The following is a 22,836-nucleotide window of genomic DNA, read 5'->3' as shown; positions in this document are numbered from 1 at the left end:
CCTAAGACACCCACAAACAGGTGGACGGCCCCTTGCAGCTCCCAACCTGAAGGTGGACAGCCCACAGGTGCCTGCTCGGCCCCCCCACCCCTGTGAAGGTCCCTCCCTGTCATTCCCAGGCAGATCTGTGACCAGAAGGGACATTTGTGGGTATTTGCTGATTACTTAGGATCGATTCAGTGTTAAAGGAGGAAACCGCAAGTAAGGGTCACTGTCCTGAGTTGGCCAGATTCTGCCCAAAGCCCCCACTGGGCCACAGGGGATTCGTCTGGCGGAGACTGTGGGGAGGGTCCCCCTGGTGGCCTGTGGAGGCGGCACACGAATTCTGCTAACCTGGAAGTACTTTCTCCCCAGGCTTCACTACTTGTCCTGAAATGACCCGGATCCCTCCAGAGCACCACAGCTGCGGGCGCCACACCAGAAACCTATCTGGTCCCGGGGAGTGCTTTGCTGTCCAATTCCAAAAGCCCTTTCCTGAGGAGTAAATAAAACTGGGGGGGGGGGTGTCTTGGGGCCCTGATAACTGCCAGAGAGTCAGTAGGCAGGGGCACGCACCCTGCAGCACGGACGCCCTTCAGGACGCGAGCGGCTTCCGCCAGGGGCCGCCCATCCCCCGGCAAGGCCCACATCAGCACTTCTCAAACTCAGGGTGCAGAAGCAGCTCCAAGGACCCCGCTGCCCCGCAGATACGCGCGGGTGTGGGGGCGGGAGGTGGGGGACGCCACTGGGCAGCCTGAGGCTGAGGGGCAGGGGCACGATTCGGTTCCAGCTGTCAGCCTTGGTCACGTCTCACACGTTCAAAACCCCCATCCACACCGGGCAGGATGGGGAGCACCCACAACGGAAGATCGTGATTCTAACAGGAGAGGGACACGACCACTCCAAGGTGGCTGTGGACGAGAACAGAAGCACCGGGGGGGCCTCTGGTCAGCGAGGGGTTTCTCTCAGGGGTGTGGCCAGCAATTCTGAGCGCCTTGTGCAAACACAAGCAAAGATGGGAGTGTGTGCGGCAGGCTTCTGCGGTCAAAGTTCCAAATGAGGAGAGGGAGCCTGATGACAGCAAGTGGTGGTTTCTGGCGCTCAGGGGACAAACACCCACAGGTCCACGCTGACATAAACGACGGAGTAAGAAAAAGGAAATGGAGGGAAGGAACTCTTCAACGGAACTGCACACGGGAAATCACCACGAATATTGTCACCAGGAGATTCACGGAGGGACACGGAGGTCGGGACAAAGCATGACCATGTTTGCGGGCGATGCTGGCAGTCTTACGATTTTTTCCAACAGGACATGCAACAGAGGAGGAAAATGAGACTTTCTGGGGGAGATGCCTGGCCCACACCACCTGTCCTAGGTGAGTAGGACAGGGACGCCGTGCACCTGGTGTGAGGCACTGAGGACACAATACCACTTCTGTGGGGTTCCCGCCTACAGCTGTGACCTCAATGTCATCGTGTGAAAACGTCCCATCAGGCCAAGTGGCAAGCCGGTCCGCAAAACAGCTCGCCGGCAGGCCTCAGGGTCACCCAGGCGCCAGAGACAGATGGGAGGGACGGTCCCAGGTTGGGTGGACGAAGGCAGGGCAAGCAGACAGCTGTCAGGGTGGTTTCCTGACACAGCGGGTTACGTGCGGTTCACTAGGAAGGGGACGCGAAGGGCGCGGTAAACACAAGCGTATACAGACCGTGTGCTCTGCTGCTTTTATGTGTGTTTAAAGTCACTTCGAGGTAAAAACTTAAAACTTCGGATTCTAATTCCATCTGTGGGGGCGGAGCTTGAGAACATGCATACCTCACCCCCACCCCACCCGCCCTCCTCTAGGTACCCCTCCTCAGCCTCCTAAATGGGGGCCAGAGAGCCATACCAAGGGTCCCGCCTACGGCCCCACCTACGGCCCCCTGCCCAACCCAAAGCCAGGAAAGCAAAGCTGGAGAAAGTTCTCAGGGATCAATTTGTTTACTCACAACAGTGTTTTAGGAACCGGGCAAACACACCCACTGCTCTTTGATGAGCCACAGCCACGGAGCCCTGTACCCCCCGGGCAGCAGGACTCTCAGGACCTTCTCTGCACCCCTGCACGTGGGCGCCCTGAGAGACCACGGCCAGGGAGTGAGGCGAGGTTGGCACTGAGGAAGGGAAGCCAGCACTCTGACCCTCCCTCTGGGGTCTCCCATCACCGTCCCGAGTGCCCAGGCCAACACAGTGGACTTCACAGAACACCCACAGCCACCAGGCCCAAGAGATCAGACGTAGCGAGTCACGGTAAGGGCCTCCAATGTTTCCGTGCACAAGAGCCGTGGGTGTGAGGGCAGCCCCAGCAGCTGAAGGCATCTGGGGAGGACTGGTCGGGGGGTCAGTCGAGCACGGAGCTGGGCCCTGCTCAGTACCAGCCACGAAGTACCCACCCTCCCACCCCCCCAGCCTGTGCCAAGAAGGAGGCTTGGACCAACACCCCCCATCTGCCGCCTGCTCCTATTTTGGCAAAAAAACAAAAAACGCAGGAAGCTTCAAGAAAACAAAGTAAACTTCAGGACATGAAAAAACTAGAAACCACAGCCCGTCACGGAAAATCTTCAGGAGGGGGCTGCAGCCAGCTGCTCGGCTGTGGCTGCCACGGCCCTGCCGGGGGCACCTCTCCCAGCCCCCAAGCTCCGTCCAGCCACTCTGACTTCCAGGTCTGACGGTGTGGGCAGGAGGAGAGCCCAGTCGCGGGGAGGCACCTATTATTTACAGTACAGGAGAGCACGGTGCAGGGGCAGCACCCGACCGGGAGCGTGAGACCGTCTGCTCCCCGCTGGGAGGGGCCTCGGTGCAGACCCTGAGTTCCTGGAGGACACACGACACGGCTCTCAGGGCTCAGGTCCTCCAGAAGTGGCAGTGGAACAAGACACCGCCCCCGCCCCCGGGTGGGCCCGCCTGGACTGAGAGCCTGGAGGCTTACACCGAAACCCCGAGTGGGGACGCGGCCCGAAGCAGGAAGCAGCCCTGACCCCTGCTGACTGCCAGCAGCACGGAGTCCAGAGGCCCCCATGGTCCACACAGTGTCCACTGGTCAGTCCCCATCAACTCCTCAGAGGGTAGGAGATGGAGAGGGGGAGGCCTGCAGAACCCCGAGCTGGTCAGCCCGAAGTCACAGAAATAACCCACAGAAGTCAGAAGTTTGTGCAAACTCACCCACCAGGACACAGAGCCACCGTCTACGCTAAGAGGAACAATTCCCAGGCCTGGAGGTCAGGGCTGCGCTGCAGGGCGTGCAGGAAGGCAAGAGGCGTGGGGTGGGGTGGGGGGGAGATGTAGCCCTCGTCCCCGGCCCTTCCCGCACGTCGAGGCGGGGGACGCAGGGCCCTGCAGCAGGATCTCGGCTAGTTTCTCAAGGCGGCCAACCTGTGAACCAACACAACTCCTGTGAGGGAGGGCGAGGGGCAGAAGCACTCTGACCTGCTGTGCGCTCAAGGACAAGACGTCCACCCTGGGGGCCAAAGGCCCCACACCCATCCATGGAGCCGTGACCCTCTCCTTTCAACTTCAGCTTTGCATGGCTGCGTGGGGACAGCAGAGGAAGGCTCGGGGAATGGCCACGCGTTGTCAAGAATCTGGTATGTTAGGGACAGCAGAGACCTCCTTTCCTCAAGCGAGCAGTGGACAGGTGTGGGAGCACCATGGCTGACACACAACACAGACACTGAACAAGGAGCAGGGGAGAGAGGTGATCAGATGGGCCCTGGACTGGGCCTCGGGGCGGGGGCCTCCTGGAAAGAGCGGAACTCGCTGGGCCAAAGTCTCCCGCACAAGCGCTCCCCCTAAGGCCATGCTGCGCCTCCCTTCCCCCACATCAGAGCACAGGTCGGGGGCACCGAGCCCCTCCCCCACAACCCTAGCGTCAAGAGCATGGAGGAGGGACCGGGGGTGCACCTCTGGGGCACCGAGCCCACCTCCGGGACAGCTGGTCCTCCTGGCTGCGCACGGAGCTCTCCCCCACGGCGGAGGCGCCCTCGGGCAGCTGGCTGAGCTGGTCCAGGACCTCCAGGCCGTTCTCCTCGGCGATCTGCACGATGAGACTGTCCACCTGCTCCTGTGGCGTGGTCAGCGTGGTGGCCGAGCTCATGGAGTCCTCCATTACCTGGGGGTCACGTTCTGGACAGGTGGGTGCAGGCCCCAGGAACCTCCCCTGCAGCCTCAGGAGGACCGCCGTGGCCCCGTTTCCGGCCACCCATCTCAACCACGTTTCCTGCCCACTCCCTCCACCCGCACGAGGCTCCCGCCCCCACTCTCTCTAGGGCACTTCCTCCAGCGCTCTCAGCTCCCTGGGTGTTGAGCTGACACGTCTGCACACAGCCTCTCTGGCCAATCACTGGGAGAGGCCCCCACACCCTAGCCCCGGGCCTCCCTCTTCTCTGCTAGGCCTCCGTGTGCCGACTCCAGCCTCCACAAGACTCGGGTGCTCTGGAGGTGAGCCCCCCCCCGCCAGGGGGCACTGCTAGGGAAACACACGCGTGGCCCACCACGAGCCGCCCCCCGGATGCACCCCTGCACACCCAGACCACGGGCGACATACCGACGTGTGCACGTCCAGATTCTGCACCTGCTGCTCGAACCTGTCCATCACCGCAGAGACCTTCTGCAGGTCCATGGTGCTCAGCGCCCTGTCCAGGGCTTTGGTCACCTGCGCCATGTTCTTGGTCACCTGGCACGGGAGAACGTGAGGCGGCGACAGAACTAAAGGAAGGACGGGCCCTCTGCACCCTCCCCAGGCACGCAGTCCCCCACCACAAGGCCCACAGGACTCCAGGCCCGGCCCAGCCAAGCCAGGTTCAGGACAGGCTGCAAGGCTCTCTCCTGGCAGGTCCCCAGACCGTGGGCACTGAAGAAGACTGAGGACGCCGCGTCCTGTCCTTTGGTGCTGCCCTGATGGTGTCGAGTGATCCCTACTCCACGCCCAAAGGGGTCTGGCGTGGCTCCCCCGGCCCTGCCGGCAGAGGCCGGTCCTTGTGGCAGGCGACCCCGGGCACGAGCACTCACCCCCTTCATGGTCACGGCCGTCTGCACCTTGGAGGCCACCGCGTCCACGCGGGATGCCATGCGGAGCCAGTTCACACCTTCATTCTTCTTGCGGATAGCGTTCTCGGCATACACGCGGGCGCACTCCACATTCTTCTGCTGAAGGGCCTGAAAGTCGGGGAGGCACCAGCTGGGAGAACATGGCTGTTTGTCCGAACCCTGCCCGCCCTGCTCAGGGACCTGGTCCTGGCTTTGCCGAGGGCGAGATGCGCTAGCGTGGGGCAGCCCCTTCCGCCTGCGGGCTTCGTGAAAGTGCAGAGATGCTAGGCCCCAAGCCTATCCGGGAGCTGGGGTGTCCAGGCCGGGCGCCAGACCAGCCCGCACTGAGGGCTGAGCAGGAGAGCCGGGCCGGCCTCTCTCCTCCCGCTGCGCTCCCTCTCACGAAACCGGGGCGGGACATGCTGGTGCCGAAGCAAGCACGACCGCGGGGGAACACGAAGGACCCAGAGTGGAGCCAGCCGTCCAGTTTCCCCTCTGCCCTGGGAGCCCCCAAATCCAACACCCCCAGGATCTGCTGCACCTGTAAACGGCTGCTAGAAAGGCCCGCCTGAGAGCTGGCAGACCCCTCCCACCTTCCCCTCCGCGGCATGGTCACCGCCAGCCCCGCCCTTCGCCAGCGGAGGGGCTGCCTCACCGCTGCCCAGGTTCTGAGGCCCGAGGCACCAGGTGCGGAAGGAAGACAGCCGGAAGGGGTCACGGCAGGGGTGGCCGGAAGCCCGCCTCCCACACGGTTTGTGAGAAAGCAGATTCAGCACTTTGGAAGTGGATAAAAGGCGCGGACAGTCAAAGAAACAAAGGCAAGGCAAGCACGGTCCTTTGGCTCTGGACACTCTCGGGGGGCCGGGGGGCAGACCGGAGCCACCGCAGGCCTCGAGCTGGCTCCTGTGAGAACAGCCGCGGCCAGAGTCGCGGGCAGCGCCCCCCACACGGAAAGAAGGCGCCAGCACAACCACAGACGCGGCCTCACCTTCTTCACTTTGGCCTGTTCCGCCTTGGAGTCCTTCTCTGCCTTCCTGGCCAGCTTCTCCAGCTGCTTTGCGGTGAACTGAGCGGAAGCAGGACACTGAGGTCGGACAGAGCCTGCCCTCCGGCACGCCCCCCACCCTCACCGGCACCTCCCTGCCCCCATTCCGCCAGTGTCCTCACGGCCCAGGGCTGCACGAAGGGGGCTCCCTGGGTCTCTGAGGCTCGGGGGAAAGGGAGGGCCGTGAGGGTTTCCTACGAGGTCCTCTCCCAGAACACCCTGCCCAAACCCTCCCCCGGAGTGGGAAGTTAAAAAGGCAACTCACATAATCGCCACTACTTATGGATTTTCAACGTACGCGGAAAAAACTTGACAGTGTCTGTTTCAAGCTACCCCAAGTAGCCTGGGGAATAATTCACAATTCCCAGCGGACACACACCTCGGAGTGCTCTCGTCACACGGTACCGTGTATGGGAGGGGCTGCTGGGCAGCGAACGCGTCGCCCTGGTACCGCAGCCCCTCTGGGAAGCCCGGGCTGGAAGCAGGATGATGTGGCACGGGGCTCCCACGTGCAGGCCTCAGCCCAGGGGGCCCCTGCACCCGCTAGATGGGGTGGGGTGGGGGAGGGGCCGCTGCCTGACCTGGAGCCACAAACACCGCCCTCTCGTGGGCGTCCCCCCACTGGCCACTTCTGTCCCGGAACATCCCAGACCGGGTCCAGCTGAGGCAACCCGACCTCTACTTGAAATATATCTCAATCTGCAAAAGTGTCACATACCCAAGGATGGCCCTCTTTGCGAGAGAATTCTGTCCCCAGAACCCTCCCTCCTTTCTTTCTCTTAAAATTTGAGTGAGCGAGCGCGAGAGGGCGCGCGAGCGCGAGAGGGCGCGCATGCGTGAGTGGGGGAGGGGCAGAGAGAGAATCCCAAGCAGGCTCCATGCTGTCAGCGCAGAGCCCCACACGGTGCTTGATCTCGCAAACAGTTGGTGCTTGATCTCGCAAACAGTTCGACCGCCAAGATCCACCCAGGAGCCCCGCCTTTTTTCTATATATAGCCCCTTGTCCTTCCGCCAACCCGCTCTGAGGCACCAGCCCACGTGTTCCACTGGCCTGGGAGCACATGCAGAGGTGGGGCCCCTGCACCCAGCATCACACGGGCCCTCCTGACTGCTCCTGCACCTCTCACTCAGACGATCCGACCTGTGAAAACCCACCTCGCCGAGTGCTGTGCTCACAGTGCTGGGCTCACAGGGCAGGGCACGCTCTCGAAGGTCGCCCACCCATTCCCATTCACTGCTTAGGTGCTTTTACATCAGTGTCTGCTGCACCTAGCATCCCGACCTTGCTTCCTTCAGACTCGGTAAGCCCCCACTGTCCGGCAAAGGAGCCGCTAGCCACATATGGCTATCTAAGTTCCAGTTACCTAAGATGATGTACAAGTAACAATTCAGTTCCTCAAACTAGCCACATTCCAAGGGCTCCGTGTGGCTGGCGGAGGGCAGCACAGATCTGAAGCCCTCACCGCTGCAGAGGGCAGGTGGATGCTCCCTCTCGGGGCCGTTTGTCTGTCCTACGGAAAGGATTTCTTTTGTCTGCCCACCTCACACTCCTCCTCTGCTTAAGGGAAAAATCCAGATTTTCCTGACTCGGAAATGCGGCCCTGAGCACGATCCACAAGGTGGAAGCTTGCTGAACAAAGTGCCTGGGTGCCGCCAGGTGCTCCCCACTCCCCCCCGGCAGAGCTGAGCCAGCGAGACGAGGAGACGAGCTACTGTGAACACTTTTGCATGCCACTCCTGCCCGGTCTGTCACAACTAACCACGGGTGGTTATGGAGAAGCTTGCCCTGGGCCAGTCATAAGAGGCCGGCTCCGCTGCCTAGAACGCTCTCCTTCGATAGGATTTTAAAGATTTGGAAAGCACGGTTCTACGTGCCTATCAAGGGACGCACCTAACACCCAAGTTGTGTCTTTTCAACGTGCTCGCTGTCTCATGGACTTGCCCACTCAGCTGCTTCTGCTCAGCCCAAGACAAGGAAAGAAGGAATGTGCCATGGAGCCAATTCGATACCCCCCTTCGTCATCAGTCTGGGTTAGCACCGTGCAGAAATCTGTGCTTCTGACTGCGACTGCCAGCATCTGACCTCATCTGCCAACCACCAGGACAGGGTTGGGGTGAAAGGTCATTTGGTACATACCTTCAACTGGAACAGGGTATCTGCAAAAAAAGGAGATGGTCTGAGGATTCCAGCTAAGACAAGGGGGCACTTCTAACAACCAGAGGGGGCCGCTAAGACCCTCCTGGACACAAAGAGCCGGATCAGGACGCAGGCATGGATGGGGCCTTGCTGGAAGCCCAGCCCACACTGGAGGCAGAAGCTGGACCGTGTGCTACCTCTGTTCCCCCGCTGGCCAGAGGGCTTGGACAAACACAGTTTCCCTAACCTGTGACTCCTTCCAGAGAACACCGATGGCACCGGCTGGCCTCAAGGATCAGTGTGCAGGCCAATGAGGTCATGGACGCAGCACGTGGCCCTCAGTGAAAAGCCAAGGAGTCGTTTGTAATTAATGCAACTTTACAAAGACCTTTGGGATTCTTTCCCAATCTAATAAAACTCGGTACTGGAGGATATTTTATAGACACTTTCTCCCCAAAAGTAAATGGATAAAAAAAGTAGAATGAAGACTCTTATGCTATCAGAGAGCTGACCTACAGAGACCACCCTCCATGGCAGCTGGCATACCTGGGCCATCAACTCAGGCTCAGGAGCCTCCCTCCCGACACAGAGGAACCAAAGAGACGTGGGAGTACTGACAGCTCACTCTTGCTACTCACACACCCAAACTCAAGGACCAGACAGTCCAGATTCACGTGGAAACTCTATTTATTCAATTTCTAGATTTGGAGAATGACGTCTGAAAGGGTTTGCTGCACTAGCCCAGAATGCAGGAAGGAAATCCTGCAACCAGGAGGGTGTTGAGTGTTCACAAATGCAAAGCAAGCACCCCCCGCCCCCCACTGAGAACCCAGTGGGGTTTCAGGTAGCCCCGTGCATCTGCCACCTATCAGTGCAGGCCCTGGTCAAGGCCAAAGCAGCCTGTGAATCTGTAAATCAGAGCTAAGGGACACTCCTGGCAGGCTCTCCAACTCTCTACTTTACGGTGTGACCCTGGCTCCCTGCCTCCTTCTCTTCACACGTGAGGAGCAGGAACGGGCTCTGGAGAGCAAACAGCTGTTAAGGCAAAACCTAACCCAGGAAAAAAGCTAAACGGCCAAAAGAAAGTTCCCCCAAGAACTGGGTAAACTATGGGGCAAAACCCAACATTTGTGGTGATGGGAGTGCTGGGTGTGTGGTGCTGAAGCAACCGCCGTAGAACTTCCTTTGTGACAACGACACGGTTGTACAGTTTTTTTACGTTTCACAAAGTGAGTTTTGATACCTATCACACCAGCCCCTAAACGTTCTAGCAAATGTATGTACCTCACTTTACCACTGATTCTTCCTGTTCTTTAGTGTCCCCGAGCACGGACGGGGCGGAGTGAGTGCTGCAGACAGTGGAGGACAAGACCAGAGGGAGCTAGATGACTACCTCTGTTTCCGCATCTGCAGGATTGGGGCATAAAGTTCCTATCTCAAGAGCTGTTGTGCAGTAGGCCACATGCACAACCGTGCCTGGCCCACAGTAAGTGCTTTTTGCCTGAGCTCTTCCTATTTTTCTTAGTGGTGTTTTGGGGGCAGTGGTGCAACTGTCTCCTTTTCTGGTGCCCTCTGACCTGACATCCCAGGACCCCAAGGAGGCCGATGTCCCTAGCCGGTATAGGAGCTGGGGGGTTGGGAGGCGGACGCTGAGGAGTCTGGGGGCAGGGGGGCAGGGTGTGGGGTTGAGGATCCTTATCGGGTTCTGGGCTCGAAGCTCCGGGGATCGAGGAGCGGGGTACAGGGCCGGAGATCCAAATCCCTGGTCGGGTATCGGGGTCTAGGGTCTAGGCCCAGGGATCGGAGATGGCTGTCCGAGATTGAGGCCTGGGGGAGCCCGGCTGAGCCCCGCCCTCCCCCGGTGGGCGGGGTCTCTTACCGTCCATGGCAGGTCCGGCAGGGGCAGCCCTCGCAGGAACCGACTGACGGGAACCCCGGGGCCGAGTCGATCGCACCAAACAGCTCCGTCGCGCGGGAACTTCCGGGGTCACCGCCCACTTCCGGCGACCGGCAGCTCTCGCGAGACCACGACGCAAGTCCCGCGGGCGGGGCGGGGCGGGCCGTTGCCGTGGAGACCCGCGCAGGTCGGCCGGGTTGGCGTCTGTGAGTCACTCCCGCGGCGCGCCAGCGGAGGTACGGAGTGCGGGGCTGCGCCGGGGAGCGGTGGGCTCACCTATGGGACTTTGCAAAAGCAAACACAAACCTAGGAAAGGTAAAGGGCCGTCGGCCCGTCGTCTCATAGGCCCCGCGGCCGCGGTTCGCGCAGGGCTGGCGGGGCGACACGGGCGCTCGGCGGGGTCCGCCCACGCCGGGGGCTGGGGGTGCTGGGCGCCCCACCCGCCCCCGCTCCTCACTCCTGAGTGAGGCGCCTGAGTCCTCCCTGGGGAGGACTGTGCCTCGGGAGTCTTTTCACCCACGGAAACACCCACGTTCAGAGAGACGGAGGGACCCAAGGCTTGCGAGCGTCCTTGTTTCATTGTGGGCCAAAGCAGCCAACTGAAGGATTGGGATCCAGTAAACTGTAGGACTAATTGTCCGTGTGCTTCAGGTGAGGAGCAAAAGGGGCGCGTCTATTCAGTTCCCAAGGCCAAGGAAAGGCCGACGGGCAGGCATTCTCAAGAGTCTGAGAAGCCTCCGGACACTAAGCCTGCAGAGAGCCTCCATGGAAAGAGAGGGGCAGCCAAGCGACAGTGGCCTTCATCTGAAGTCGAAGGTAAGGCACGCCCAGGAGGGGACAGAACCTGAGGCCGGGGAACGTGGGGGTGGTGTAGAAAGGAGCCTGAGTGGTGGGATACCAGTGGCAGGGGGCATGCCCTAGTGAGGGAAGGGTTTTAGGCCCTTTATGTAGGAGGTAAATATCCAGAATTGTCGGCGGAAAACAGCAGTTGGATAAAGGTTTGGGTAACTTTCCAGGTGGTAGATGCATAGCAGAGTCCAGAGGGACTTCGCAGCGTCTGGCTGCAAGGCAGACCCACCGTTCCCGAGGGCCGAGTGTCTTTGGGCAGGACTGTTGCTCCCTCAACATTCCGCAGACTGGAACAGGACCTGGGAGTCCTGTAAGAAGGGATGTGGGAACTCAACCCGGGGCACAGGGATCAGAGGAACTAGGACGTCGGTGGGACAGAGAGGTCAGTTTGGTGAATGTATTCACTTTGTTGGCAGCCCAGTGTGGCCAGACCTTTGCAGGTGGGGGTGGGTGGGGGATGAGGCCGCAGAAGCAGCCAGAATATGAAGCCTTTCATCAATTTTATCATGTGCATTATGGAAACGCAACTGTTAAATTACTAAAACAAGGCAGGTGTGATGGGGTTTGTGCCTTGGAGAAGTCTTTCTCCAGAATAGAGGCTACTCGGGGGCAGTGAGGGGACCTGTCATAGGCCTGTGGCAGCAACGGAGTAGGAACTAATGAGGTATTGGCAGTAGGAATTCTGAAAGGATGCGGGAGGTAGGACCCACAGACCCTGCTGTTGGAGGGGACGTGGGGCATCACTGACCTAGGAATGAATGGTTGGTAGGTCAGACGATGCTGGCCTGGTGAGCACGGGTGGGCTCCGATTAAGGCACCTGTGAGGTCAAGGGCAGGAAGCCGTTTGAAATGAGGGTGCTGGGCTTGGGAGCAAGGCCCGGACTCCAGATCCTGCTGTATGAACCCTTGCCTGAGTGGAAGACTGCAGGAAGGGCCAGCGTCCTGGGGAGGAGGTTTGAAGAACGCTGCCGGTCGGTCAGGAGCCTTCTGGCTGCAAGTCACAGAGCAGCTAACAAGGTGCGGCTGTACTGCTGAGGGGTTCAACACCTCCCAAATGAAGGGTCACAAGAGGGCACTCACGGTGGCTTGCTCAGCAGCATGCCATGGCATCAAGGACTGTTTGGGTCTACGCTTTTGCCACCCTCAGTGTTGTCAGAGAGCTGGATGGCCCTTGGCGTCACGTGCAGACCGGACTGCTGTCTCGTTCACGAGAGGCCATTCTCCGTGAAAGAACCTTCCCTTGGAGGGTCTCACCTGCCCAGCATCACCAGGATAGGCTCAGATGTGAAAGTTCTGGGGCTGAACTTCTGCCAGTACAGGCAGGTGTGGGCAGGTGGGTGTCGGCTGGAGAGGCACCTAGTGTCTGTCACACCCTCCTTTCAGAGGGTAGAGAGACGGTGGATATAGAGGGGCAAGGTCAGAGAGCGAGAGTGAAGGTGGGGTTTCAAGAGAGAAGGCGAAGAGTGTGGTTTCTCCATCTAAGGCGGCATCTCAGCAGTGACGGGGAACAAGCTACTGACATCGTGCCCGTGAGGGAGTCCCCAAATCCTGATAGTCCACTGAAAGAGGCCAAATGTAAGAGACCACATGTATCGTTATTCTATTTATGTGAAGTGTCCAGGAAAGGCAAATTTATATAAAGGGAAGCCTGGACTAAGGGTGGGAGCAGGGATCAGCCATAAATGGGAACAAGGGGTCTTTTGAAGGTGACAGAAATGTTCTCAATACCGGAACGATGGGTGACCAACACTGAAAGTTTACGAAAAATCACTGAATGGTATGCTGAATGGTGGTATTCAATGGTATCACTGAATGGTGAATTTTATGGTATGTAAATTATACCGCAACAAAGCTGTTAGAAAAGAAAGAAGGTAATTTGGTCAACAGCATTAAATGTTGCAAAGAGATCAAGTAAACCCAGAAAAGGCTGCGTTCAATAAGGCGGACGCAGCGGGTCTTGGTCACCTTGCAGAGAGCAGGATCCGGCGATCAGAACTGCAGACACCTGGTCTGCCAGGTGGAACATTTAAACTAGGGCATGAGCAGCTTCTCTCTCACATTTGTGCTGTAAAGCTGAAGAATTTCCCTATTAGATTTGGAAAAAGTAGGGCCTTGGGAGTCGAAGTTTCCTTCAACTAACCTAATACTACAAAAGCCTGAGAGCCATGGAGAGTCCTAATGAGTCGAAAATGCTGTGTATCACATAAATAATAAAAGTAGGTCTTACTACTATGGGATAAAAACCAGAAAGTTCTTTCTGGGGTAGGAATGAGGGAGGGAGAGGCTAGCTGACTGGAAGGGAGCCTGTGGGGATGCTGCATGGTGGTAGAAAGTTCTGCCTCTCGTGGGGGTGATCACACAGGTGCATACAATTGTGAAAACGAATCCAGCTGTGCAGTTAAGGACTGGGCATTTTATCTCGTGTGAATTATGCTTCAAAACGCACGGAATACACACCAGTCCTTGTCTCTCAGAGCTGCACCCAAAGTACTGAAGTATCAATCGATGTGACTGACGGAGACGGTGTCTGAGATTTGCTGCGAAGTGGAAAGAGAGTGGTGCGGCTGAGGACATTTTCCAAAGGCAGCCGCAGCCCCTGCTCTGCCTCCGGTTCTGCCGTGTGACCTTGATGCCCCTCCCACCTGGGCGGGGCCTGTAGCCTCTCCTTAAATCTCTGCCAGCTTGACATTCTCTTGTAACCAATAGAAGGTGGAGAAAAGTGGTTTGTGAGGCTGGGCCGGGAAAGGCGACGCCGTCCCGCCTTGCTCTCGGGAACGCAGACCGGCGCCTGGAACCCTGAGCCCCCACACCCCGCCGGGAAGGAGCCCAGCCCCCTGGGGAGGCCTCGCGGCCCTGGTCTCTAAGCCCTTCCAGCCTAAGGGCCAGACTTGCGACTGAATAAACCTTCAGGTGATTCTGGCCCCCTGCCTAGGGGTCTCCCCGGCCGAACCACCAGACACCACGTAGCAGTAGCATCAGTGACCAGCCCTGGGGGCCGCCGTCTTGCACGTCCAGCCCAGCGGAGCCTTCAGAGACCACAGCCCCAGACAGCATCCAACTGTAGCCACCTGGGGACCATAAGCGATAGCTGCCCGGTCAAACCTGTCCTGAATTCCCGACCCTTAAAATTGTGAGAAAATAAAACGGTTGTGTCAAGCTGCTACGGGTTGGGGTAAGTTGTCATGTAGCAGCGGTAACTAGAATGGAGGGTAAGCGCTGGGGCGGAGGTGGAGTCTGACCTTGCGCTTGACCTGTGGCAGCTGTGGGATGGGTTTGTTGTCTTGCTACTTCTGTAGATACTTACAACTTTGCCTTAAGAAACCCACATACACACGTTATACCACACATTAACACGCCACAAAAATGTGCAATCGGCCAGTTCCAAAATGCTGGAAATTCTAGTGGAAAAAAAATGACCCTGATTTTTCTGCAAATAAATGACATGGAAAAAAGGTCTACTCTGGCTGCTGTAATAAAATGCCATAGACTGTGTAGCTTCAACAACAGACATTTATTCGTCCTAATTCTAGAGGCCGAGGAGTCCCAACAATCTGATTCGATTCCTGTGAGGACCCCTCCTTGGCCTGCAAACAGCCATCAAATTGCTGTCGTCGTCTTTTTTTTTTTTTTGCAAGGGGGATAAACAGATACATTTTGCCTGTAAAGACTTTTTTTTTCAACATTTTATTTATTTTTAAGAGAGAGAGAGCACAAGTGGGGGAGGGGCAGAGAGAGAGAGGGAGACACAGAATCCTAAGCAGGCTCCAGGCTCTGAGCTGTCAGCACAGAGCCCTATGCCAGGCTCGAACTCACAAACCCTGAGATCAGGACCTGAGGTGAAGTTGGATGCTTAAATGACTGAACCACCCAGGTGCCCCAGATTGCTGTGTCTTCACATGGCTGGGGAGAGAGGGTTGTGGTCTCTTCCTCCTCCTCCTGTAAGGGCACGGATCCCATCGTGGGGGCTCTACCCTCATGACCTCGTCTCAACCTAATCACTTCCCCAAAGCCCCACCTCCACATTTCATCCCGCTGCGGATTAGGCCTTTCACACTCGACTTCCTGACTTCCGGGGGGACCCAAACATTCAGTCCATGGCAGAGAGGACTGTGCAAGGACACTTGAGGGACCTAGGAACCAAATACAGTGTCGGCCTGGGCTAAGTCATTCTTGAGATACCAAATTGAATATTAGTTATTAATAATGGTTTTCTTAGATGTGACAAGGTTATTGTGCTTATGCTAAAAATAATCCCTATTTAATAAACATATTGCATTAACTATGGGTAAAATTATATGTCTGAGATTTGCTTGACAGTACTCAGGAAAAACACTGAGGAAGATAGACAAAACAAAGGGACAAAACATTGACTCTGGGTGATGCATATATGGGTATCGTTATACTATTATTTTCATGTGTGTCTGAATATGTCCATAATTTTTTGAAGGTAGAGTGTGCCTATTTGCAATAAGTCAGCTATTTCAAATATCCTGAATGAAAAAAAGCCAATTTCAAAAGATCACATGCTGTAGGATTCCATTTATATAATCTCCAAATGACAAAATTATAGAAATGTGAAAATAGACCAGTGATTGCCAGAGTCATTAAGGATGGCAGGGGGATGGGAAGGTTGGGGGGAGGGGAGAAAGGTGTGGCTATAGAGGTATAGCAAAGAGGAGGTCTTTGTGGTGTATCTGGATCTTAGTGATCTTGATCTTAGTGGTGGTCACATGGGATAAAATGGCACAGAACACAAACTGTGCCAAAATCAACATCTTGGTGTTGCCATTGTACTGTAATTACGTAAGATGTTACCATTGGAGGAAACTGGGTGAAAGGTATATGGGACTTATCTGTACTTTCGGAACTTTCTGTGAGTTTATAACTTCAAAATTGTAAGTTTAAAAATGTATCAAAATTGGGGCATCTGGCTGGCTCAGTCTGTAGAGCATGTGACTCTTGATCTTGGGGTTGTGACTTCGAACCCCACATTGGGTGTAGAGATTACTTAAAAATAAAATCTAAGGGGCACCTGGGTGGCTCAGCTGGTTGAGCATCCAACTTCAGCTCACGTCATGATCTCGAGGTTTGTGAGTTCGAGCCCCGGGTCAGGCTCTGTGCTGACAGCTCAGAGCCTGGAGCCTGCTTTGGATTCTGTGTCTCCCTCTCGCTCTGCCTCTCTCAAAAATAGACATGAAAAAACATTTTAATAAACTAAAATAAAATCTTAAAAAAAATACATCAAAATTTGTAATAATTAAAATAATATAGTTCCGGTATAATAGATCAATGAAATAAAATACGGACAAGAATAAGACCTTACTGGGGTGCCTGGGGGGGCTCCATCAGTTGAGCGTCCGACTTCGGCTCGGGTCACGATCTCTCAATTTGTGAGTTCAGGCCCTGTGTCAGGCTGTGTGCTGACAGCTCGGAGCCTGGAGCCTGCTTCACATCCTGTGTCTCCCTCTCTCTGCCCCTCCCCTGCTCATGCCCTGTCTCTGTCTCTCTCTGTCTCAAAAAATAAACATTAAAAAGAAAAAAAAAAAAAAAGACCTTACTATGAGTGTGTGTGTATAAAATTAGCACCAAAAGTAAGTGGCAAAGGAAGAATTATACAATAAATTATGCTAGAAGAATTGCTTACCATTTTAAGGGAAAGCTCATGTTGAATTTTAACTTCCTGCTATGTGCTCAGAGAAATTCCAGCTAGGGGAGAGTGAATATAAGAAGTGACTACAGGGGCGCCTTGGGGGCCCCAGTCATTAGGCAACCGGTTCTTGGTATCGGCTCAGGTCATGATCTCACGGCTTTTGTGGGTTCGAGCCCCGCTTTGGGCTCTGCGCTGCCAGCACAGAGCCTGCTTGGGATTCTCTCTCTCTCCCTCTGCCCATCCCCTACTTGTGCAGTCTCTCTCAAAATAAATAAACTTTAAAACAAAGAACAGAGGGGCGCCTGGGTGGCTCAGTCGGTTAAGCGTCCAACTTCGGCTCAGGTCACTATCTCGCGGCTTGTGAGTTCGAGCCCCGCGTCGGGCTCTGTGCTGACAGCTCAGAGCCTGGAGCCTGTTTCATATTCTGTGTCTCCCTCTCTCTCTGACCCACCCGTTCATGCTCTGACTCTGTCTGTCTCAAAAATAAATAAACGTTAAAAAAAAAAAAAAAAACCAGAAATGACTACAAAAATAGGTACATTTTAATATGAGTCCTCGGTGGGGATCAACTTTCTAAGAGTCAAAACAAAGACATTACAAAGAGATAACTGAAGAATCTGACTACGTTAAAAAGTAAAACATCTCCCCAAATCCTCTACAAACAAACGTAAAACAAATGGTAAGGTCAAAAAATATTTGCATCATATGAAAGGTCAAAGAATAACACACAACAGATCAAGTGCTCTGACACATTGTTGATGGAAATACGGATTTTCCTGAAGACAACTTGGTAATGTGGTAGGCGGGATTCTCAGGCCCCAAGATCCCTGTCTGCCGGGAACAACGCCTGTAGAATCCCTGCCCCTTGAATGTGGGCGGGGCCTGGGAAGAAGATGGGTGTTACTCCTGTGATCCCGTTAGTAATCCATTGGTTTTGACTTCAAATGGAGTTTATTCTGGGTCAGCCAGACCTAACTAGAGAAGCCTTTTTTAAAAAGTCAGTGTCAGGTGGCTGTGAAGAAGGAAGCTACCGTGTCAATCATATCTCAAAAGAATTTTTTTTTAAGCTGCCACATTGTGAGAGGAGCTGTGAGCAACCTCTACCAACGGCCAGCAAGAAAGCAGGGACGTCAGTCCCTCACCCATAAAGAACGAACCTCTAGCCAGCAGCCTGAATGAGTTTGGAAGGCCCCAGGCCCGCGAGAAGATCCAGTCTGGCTGACAGCTGGATCGTAGCCTGGACTTAGGACCAACAGAACTGGGGATGACAAATACAGGTACTGTTTTAAGCCAGCCACTAAATTTGTGGTGATTAACAAATCAGTTATTCACCAGTATTCAGACAGTAATTCAGTCAGTAATTCAGACAGTCAGTCAGTAATTCAGTCAGTCAGTAATTCAGACAGTAATTGAAAACTAGTACAGGTAATATGTATCAAGAGTCCTAAAAAAGATTCGTGTTCCTACGTGAAAACGTTTTAAAACTCTAAAGAACTCTTGTTCTGAATTAGAGAACCTCAATAATGTAAAGATGTTAACTCTCCCTTAGTCTATAAAATCAGCGACCCCAATCGGAACACCACAGTTCTTTCTGGGGACTGGACCAAATTATTCTAATGTTTACCTAGGAGAATAAAAACGTAAAAATAGCAGGAAACTGGAAGAGCAGAGGCACAAGAGGGACTGAGCCCTGACATGAAAGTGTGTTGCCAATGGAGACAGCAGGGTGGACACGTGTCTCACCGTCACGGAATTCATGATGAAGGCACCAAGTGGAAGGAGTGGAGGAAAGATGGGAGAGTCGCTCGGTGGTTCAGAGACAGCTGACTGGACCACTGAGAAAGCAACGACGCTGCCTCGGCCCTTACTCCAATTCTACAGGAACCAGAACACTGAACATAGTAAAACAGTAACGGTTTTTGTAGGTTGGGTGGAGGGAGCACCTTTTCACTCTGACAGACTCTAAGAGCCAGAAGAAAGAGACTGATGTGTCTGAACCGTTTACGGTACCAGCGCCAATGGCAAATTTCCTAAACGTACAAAAAGCTCTTGCACACAAAAAAGGTCCAAGTGCAAAATGAGCAAAGAACGTGACCAGCATTCACAGGAAAATAAACACCACTGGACTGTGAATAAGCAGCGAGACGCTCACCTCCCCATGCTAAGGTAAAGCTTCAGGGAAGGTGACTGGGACCAGTGGGGGCAGAAGTCAGTACTTCCCATTTCCATATAAATGGGAAAAGATTTAGCAAATTGGCAAGGATGAGGGGAGGGGATGGAGACATGTCCTGTTTATAGAGTCTCAGTGGAAATGTGTATTGATGTAATCTTTACAAAAAACAACCGGACAATACTTACCAAAATCTTCATTCCAGTAAATTACCCAGTAGATACACCCTCACAAATGTGCAAGTACATAAATGAAAGAATGTTCATTGCAGCACCACTTGAAAAAGATAGAAACTGCAAATAACCCCGGTTATGTTCATTAAAGGGAGCTGGTTGTGTAATGGATGGGCCCCAGACAGCGGAACACAGGCTGCCGTGGAAGAGGCCACCCCTGTATGTGCAAACACGGGGCTCAGCCAAGCCCTGCGAGCAGCTGCCGGACTCCCCCTTCCATAATGTGACCCTAAAAGCATCAAACAGTGCGTGCACATCATTCCATATGCAGTTTTTAAGTCGCATGGTCATCACCTCTTAGTCTTAATACGCAAAAAGTGTGCATTAATATAAAAAACATGAACTCCCCAACTTAAATGCAAAATATGATGAAATGCAGTTTTTTTACTTAGGCTAAAAATAAAAAGGACACTCTCAGTGCCTGGTGCAGGCCATGGGCCCTTCACTGGTAGTTAAAACCATCGGAGCTGTGGATGCGGTGATGAAGAAGGAGGGAGCTCGGGGCCCCAGCATCTCCCTGTACCGTCAGCCTTGAGCACATGACCTCTCTGTGCCTCAGTCCCTTCACCTGTAAAACACAGCTCATAAGAGGACCTACTTCAGAAACTGCTGTGAGCTGGAAGTCACCATCATCATTACTCTGGGCTCAGAATGATGTCTGACACAGAACGAGCAACTATCCACCCGCCCCTGCCTGTAGCTGGGTTCATGAGGTATTTTAAGCGGGGGACAAAGCAATGGAACCAGTCCAATAGCGTTTTGTAACAATTCTGCGGCAGTGCGATTATTCTAACTCTCCCTGCTCTATTGGGTACACGCACAGAAAGAGACCTCTCTGTAGTGCCTCAACAGAAGCCTGAAAGGCTGTGCCTCAAACCTGTAACCCCAGGGAGGGGGCTGGGAGACACGACCCTGGAGGCAAGAAAGCACTTCTGCTTTCGTCTTGTGTAACGTAAGACAACCTTGGCATTTCGCAAGCTCTGCGCAACCCTTGGAAGCTTAAGTTTAAGGGGATGTCGTGGCCGACATCAGAAATGCTAATTCTTCAGCGTTCTGACTGATAAGGTTCTGTGCAGGGGAAACTGCGTATCTGAACCTTCACCTCTGGGACAGACTCTGCCTTTTGTCTTCTTTCTCCATTCTCTCCTTCCAGGTCTGTTGCACGAGCCAGCCAGCAGCTCAGACTCTCCACGGTGGATGGTGGAAGCGTGTCTCCCTTTTCCTTCCTTGAAAGAGGCGTCGAGTACTCACCACCCTCCTGGCTGAGCTGTCAATCCATGAAAGCTCTGTAACATGTTCTGACTGCTTTTGACCCTGACCACTTCTTTTCCTGAACCACACATCTAATTCTTTTGCTCTGGCCCTAACACAGGCATTCTCTGCCTTCTAGAAGGGCTTTTCCACAGACATGTTAAATACCTGGATGTTTTCTTCCTTCTAGAGAAACCTGATGTAAAGGTAAACTCGAGCCAGAAGAAAGCTGTCATTCCACAGATCATCATCACTAAAGCCTCACAAGAGACTCTAACCAGCTACGGTTCCATCAGAAGTGAAGAGCAGAGAACCATTCAGGAGCAGGCTGAATGGGGCCCCTAGTACCGACACAGAAACCCTAGCACAGTAGACGCCTATGGTTTACGAGAATAAACAAGTGCCCCGAGGAGCTGTCGTTTTTCACTGTGCTGAGTCTCAGCGATGACGGCAGAAGGGCCACCTGCCCTGTGAGAAGCTGCAGCTGCCCCTTCGGGGAATGAGGTCCCCCAGTGACCACCTCGGGCTCACCTGCCCCAGAGCTCTGGCAGCTTGGCAGAGGGCAAGAGTGCCTCTGGCCCAGAGAGTGAACTTTGCGGCAACGAGCGAATCAGTAACCCTCTGGTGTCACTGCCGGTGCAGAGTGATGAACGAATGGCAGGCAGCATATCCCAGTCTCTTGCTGGGCAATTTAAAATCCTTCCCGTTCACTTCCGAAGGGGTGTGGCATAAGTACTCGGCAGTTACGGTGAACGGGACGTCCCCCACGCTTGGACAAAAGGTTGGACTCTGAGGACCCCACTTTAAGGTGTCACGTCCCAGAACAGGGACGTGCACAGTCACCCTGCGGGGCCCACGGGCTCCGAGCTTGACTGTAAGCTGATGCCGAGTATTAAAGGATCCAGAAGAAGAATGTGGAATTGGGGTGGGGGCACCCATGGCACGTAGAACTTGGGCAGTGGCCTTGCCAGAGCTGCCATGGGACGGGGGGGGGGGGGGGGGCTGACAACGTCCCCTCTTTCTGGCTGTGCATGAGGGGTCCCAACAGGAGGGGCTGTTCAGGGAAGCCCTGCTGGCGTTCCCTCACAACTGGCAGCTCACGGGTCAGGCTCCACTCTCCTCCAGAGTGGCTGGAGGGAACACCCTGCCCTGTCTGGTCCGACACAGTTAGTCTCGTAACAGTATGTGTTTGTCTCCTTGGTTGCTAGAACGGTCAGCAGGCTTTACACTTGGTCTTTATGTCTCTATCAAAGATTTTCTGTTTCAAGCAACCTCTACACCCAGTGTGGGGCTCAAACCCACAACCCCGAGATCAAGAATTGCACGCTTCACCTACTGAGCCAGCCAAGCACCCCTCTGTCCCTGTGTGTTGATGACATTGTTCAACGACACATTATTAACATCATTACTTGTATTCATTCAATATGTTTACTTACGCATCCTGTCACAACTAAGTGTGTGTGCAGAAGAATCAAGCCCATGCAAATGTGGACTTGACCGCACTGGGTCAGCACACCTACCTTCTCCATAAAATTTCTAGTACCCAATAATTTCTATTTAAGGAGCGCCTGGGTGGCTCAGTCGGTCAAGCGTCCAACTTCGGCTCAGGTCATGATCTTGACGGTCTGTGGGTTCAAGCCCCACGTCCGGCTCGGTGCGGACAGCTCAGAGCCTGGAACCTGCTTCAGATTCTGTGCTTCCCTCTCTCACCGCACCCTCCCCACTTCCGCTCACACTGTTTCTCTCTCAAAAATAAACATTAAAAATTAAAAAAAAAAAATCTATTTGACCTAGAAATTGCCCTCTTCCTACCCCTGCCCTGAGAATCTCAAACAATCTAAAAACTATACCTACCAAGGCACTATTTCTAATTTCGTTATTAGCTAGAAGCTTAGCTTATGAATGATTAAAAAGGGGCTGGAATGAACTGAATATGATAATTAGTTTAAACTAAAACAAATGATTCTAAGTTATGATTAATTTCATGATTACCAAGTGTCCTTAGCCTATATTAATATTAGCATTTACAGTGTAGTCCCATGCACGGGAGGCCTTTCCTGGAGCCCTATTTAATGCTCCACCCCCGCGCCCGGCACGTCCCACTCACTGCCCTGCCTCAGTTTTCTCTTCAGCACGCGTAACTCTCGGGCCATCTATTTACTTACCTCGTCTGGCTGCGTCCCACTAGAATGGAAGGTCCACGAGGGCAGAGCCTGACAGGGCCCAACACGTAGTGGGTGCTCCACACTCATGGGTCAGGGGACGTCCGTAGCAGCGTCCCATCCATTCTTGCCTTGCACACCCTTCCGACGCGCCCTCCGCTCCCTGACCCCCGTAGGTCCAGCCCAAGCCCCTCCCGGCGTAGCTCCAGCTCGGCCCTCGCGAACTCCAAGGGACTCCCCAGCTCCTCCCGCAGGCGTTCCTCAGCGCCCCAGCCGGCTCAGGTGCCCGCGCTTAAAACTAAAATAAGGCCCAAACCTCGGTGCTGCGAGGAGACAGCAACAACCGACGTCCTCCAGGAGCCTTTGGGAGGCTTCCGGGGAAACCTTTGCTAAAGTGGGCGTGT

At 54.6% G+C, this 22,836-nt stretch overlaps 2 protein-coding genes and 1 long non-coding RNA gene across 3 annotated transcripts; 1 reads left to right on the top strand and 2 right to left on the bottom strand.

Annotated features, from left to right (window-relative positions):
- Positions 1-1,938: 1,938 nt before the first annotated feature.
- Positions 1,939-10,251, bottom strand: CHMP1A (charged multivesicular body protein 1A). Its single transcript, XM_086688592.1, has 7 exons — positions 10,100-10,251; positions 8,221-8,240; positions 6,027-6,104; positions 5,021-5,167; positions 4,557-4,685; positions 3,934-4,121; positions 1,939-3,385 (listed from the first exon to the last, which is right to left on the bottom strand). Exons 1-7 carry the CDS (start codon positions 10,104-10,106, stop codon positions 3,364-3,366), a joined length of 591 nt encoding a protein of 196 aa, XP_086544718.1. The 5' UTR covers positions 10,107-10,251; the 3' UTR covers positions 1,939-3,363.
- Positions 10,246-20,682, top strand: SPATA33 (spermatogenesis associated 33). Its single transcript, XM_025920856.2, is given in 3 exon segments — positions 10,246-10,432; positions 10,769-10,933; positions 20,461-20,682. Coding segments are annotated over 3 exon segments (408 nt in total). The 5' UTR covers positions 10,246-10,395; the 3' UTR covers positions 20,667-20,682.
- On the bottom strand, positions 18,017-22,675 carry LOC147573278 (uncharacterized). Its single transcript, XR_015244568.1, has 2 exons — positions 22,436-22,675; positions 18,017-19,587 (listed from the first exon to the last, which is right to left on the bottom strand). It is a non-coding gene; the product is annotated as an uncharacterized LOC147573278 (long non-coding RNA).
- Positions 22,676-22,836: the final 161 nt, after the last annotated feature.

The sequence above is a fragment of the Puma concolor genome, chromosome E2 (genome assembly GCF_028749965.1).
Source record: "Puma concolor isolate L17-30 chromosome E2, mPumCon1.1.hap2, whole genome shotgun sequence".
NCBI classification, from domain to species: Eukaryota; Metazoa; Chordata; class Mammalia; order Carnivora; family Felidae; genus Puma; species Puma concolor.
The sequence above is the reverse complement of the archived record's forward strand: the minus strand, read 5'-3'. Positions and strand labels throughout refer to the sequence as shown.

What these genes read in the sequence shown, in the direction of transcription:
- CHMP1A (XM_086688592.1), bottom strand. An exon ending in AACAGGCCAAAGTGAAGAAG is followed by an intron (nt 5,168 to 6,026) that starts GTGAGGCCGCGT and finishes CCCGACTTTCAG; the next exon opens with GCCCTTCAGCAGAAGAATGT. An exon ending in ATCTGGACGTGCACACGTCG is followed by an intron (nt 4,122 to 4,556) that starts GTATGTCGCCCG and finishes CGTGACCCCCAG; the next exon opens with GTAATGGAGGACTCCATGAG.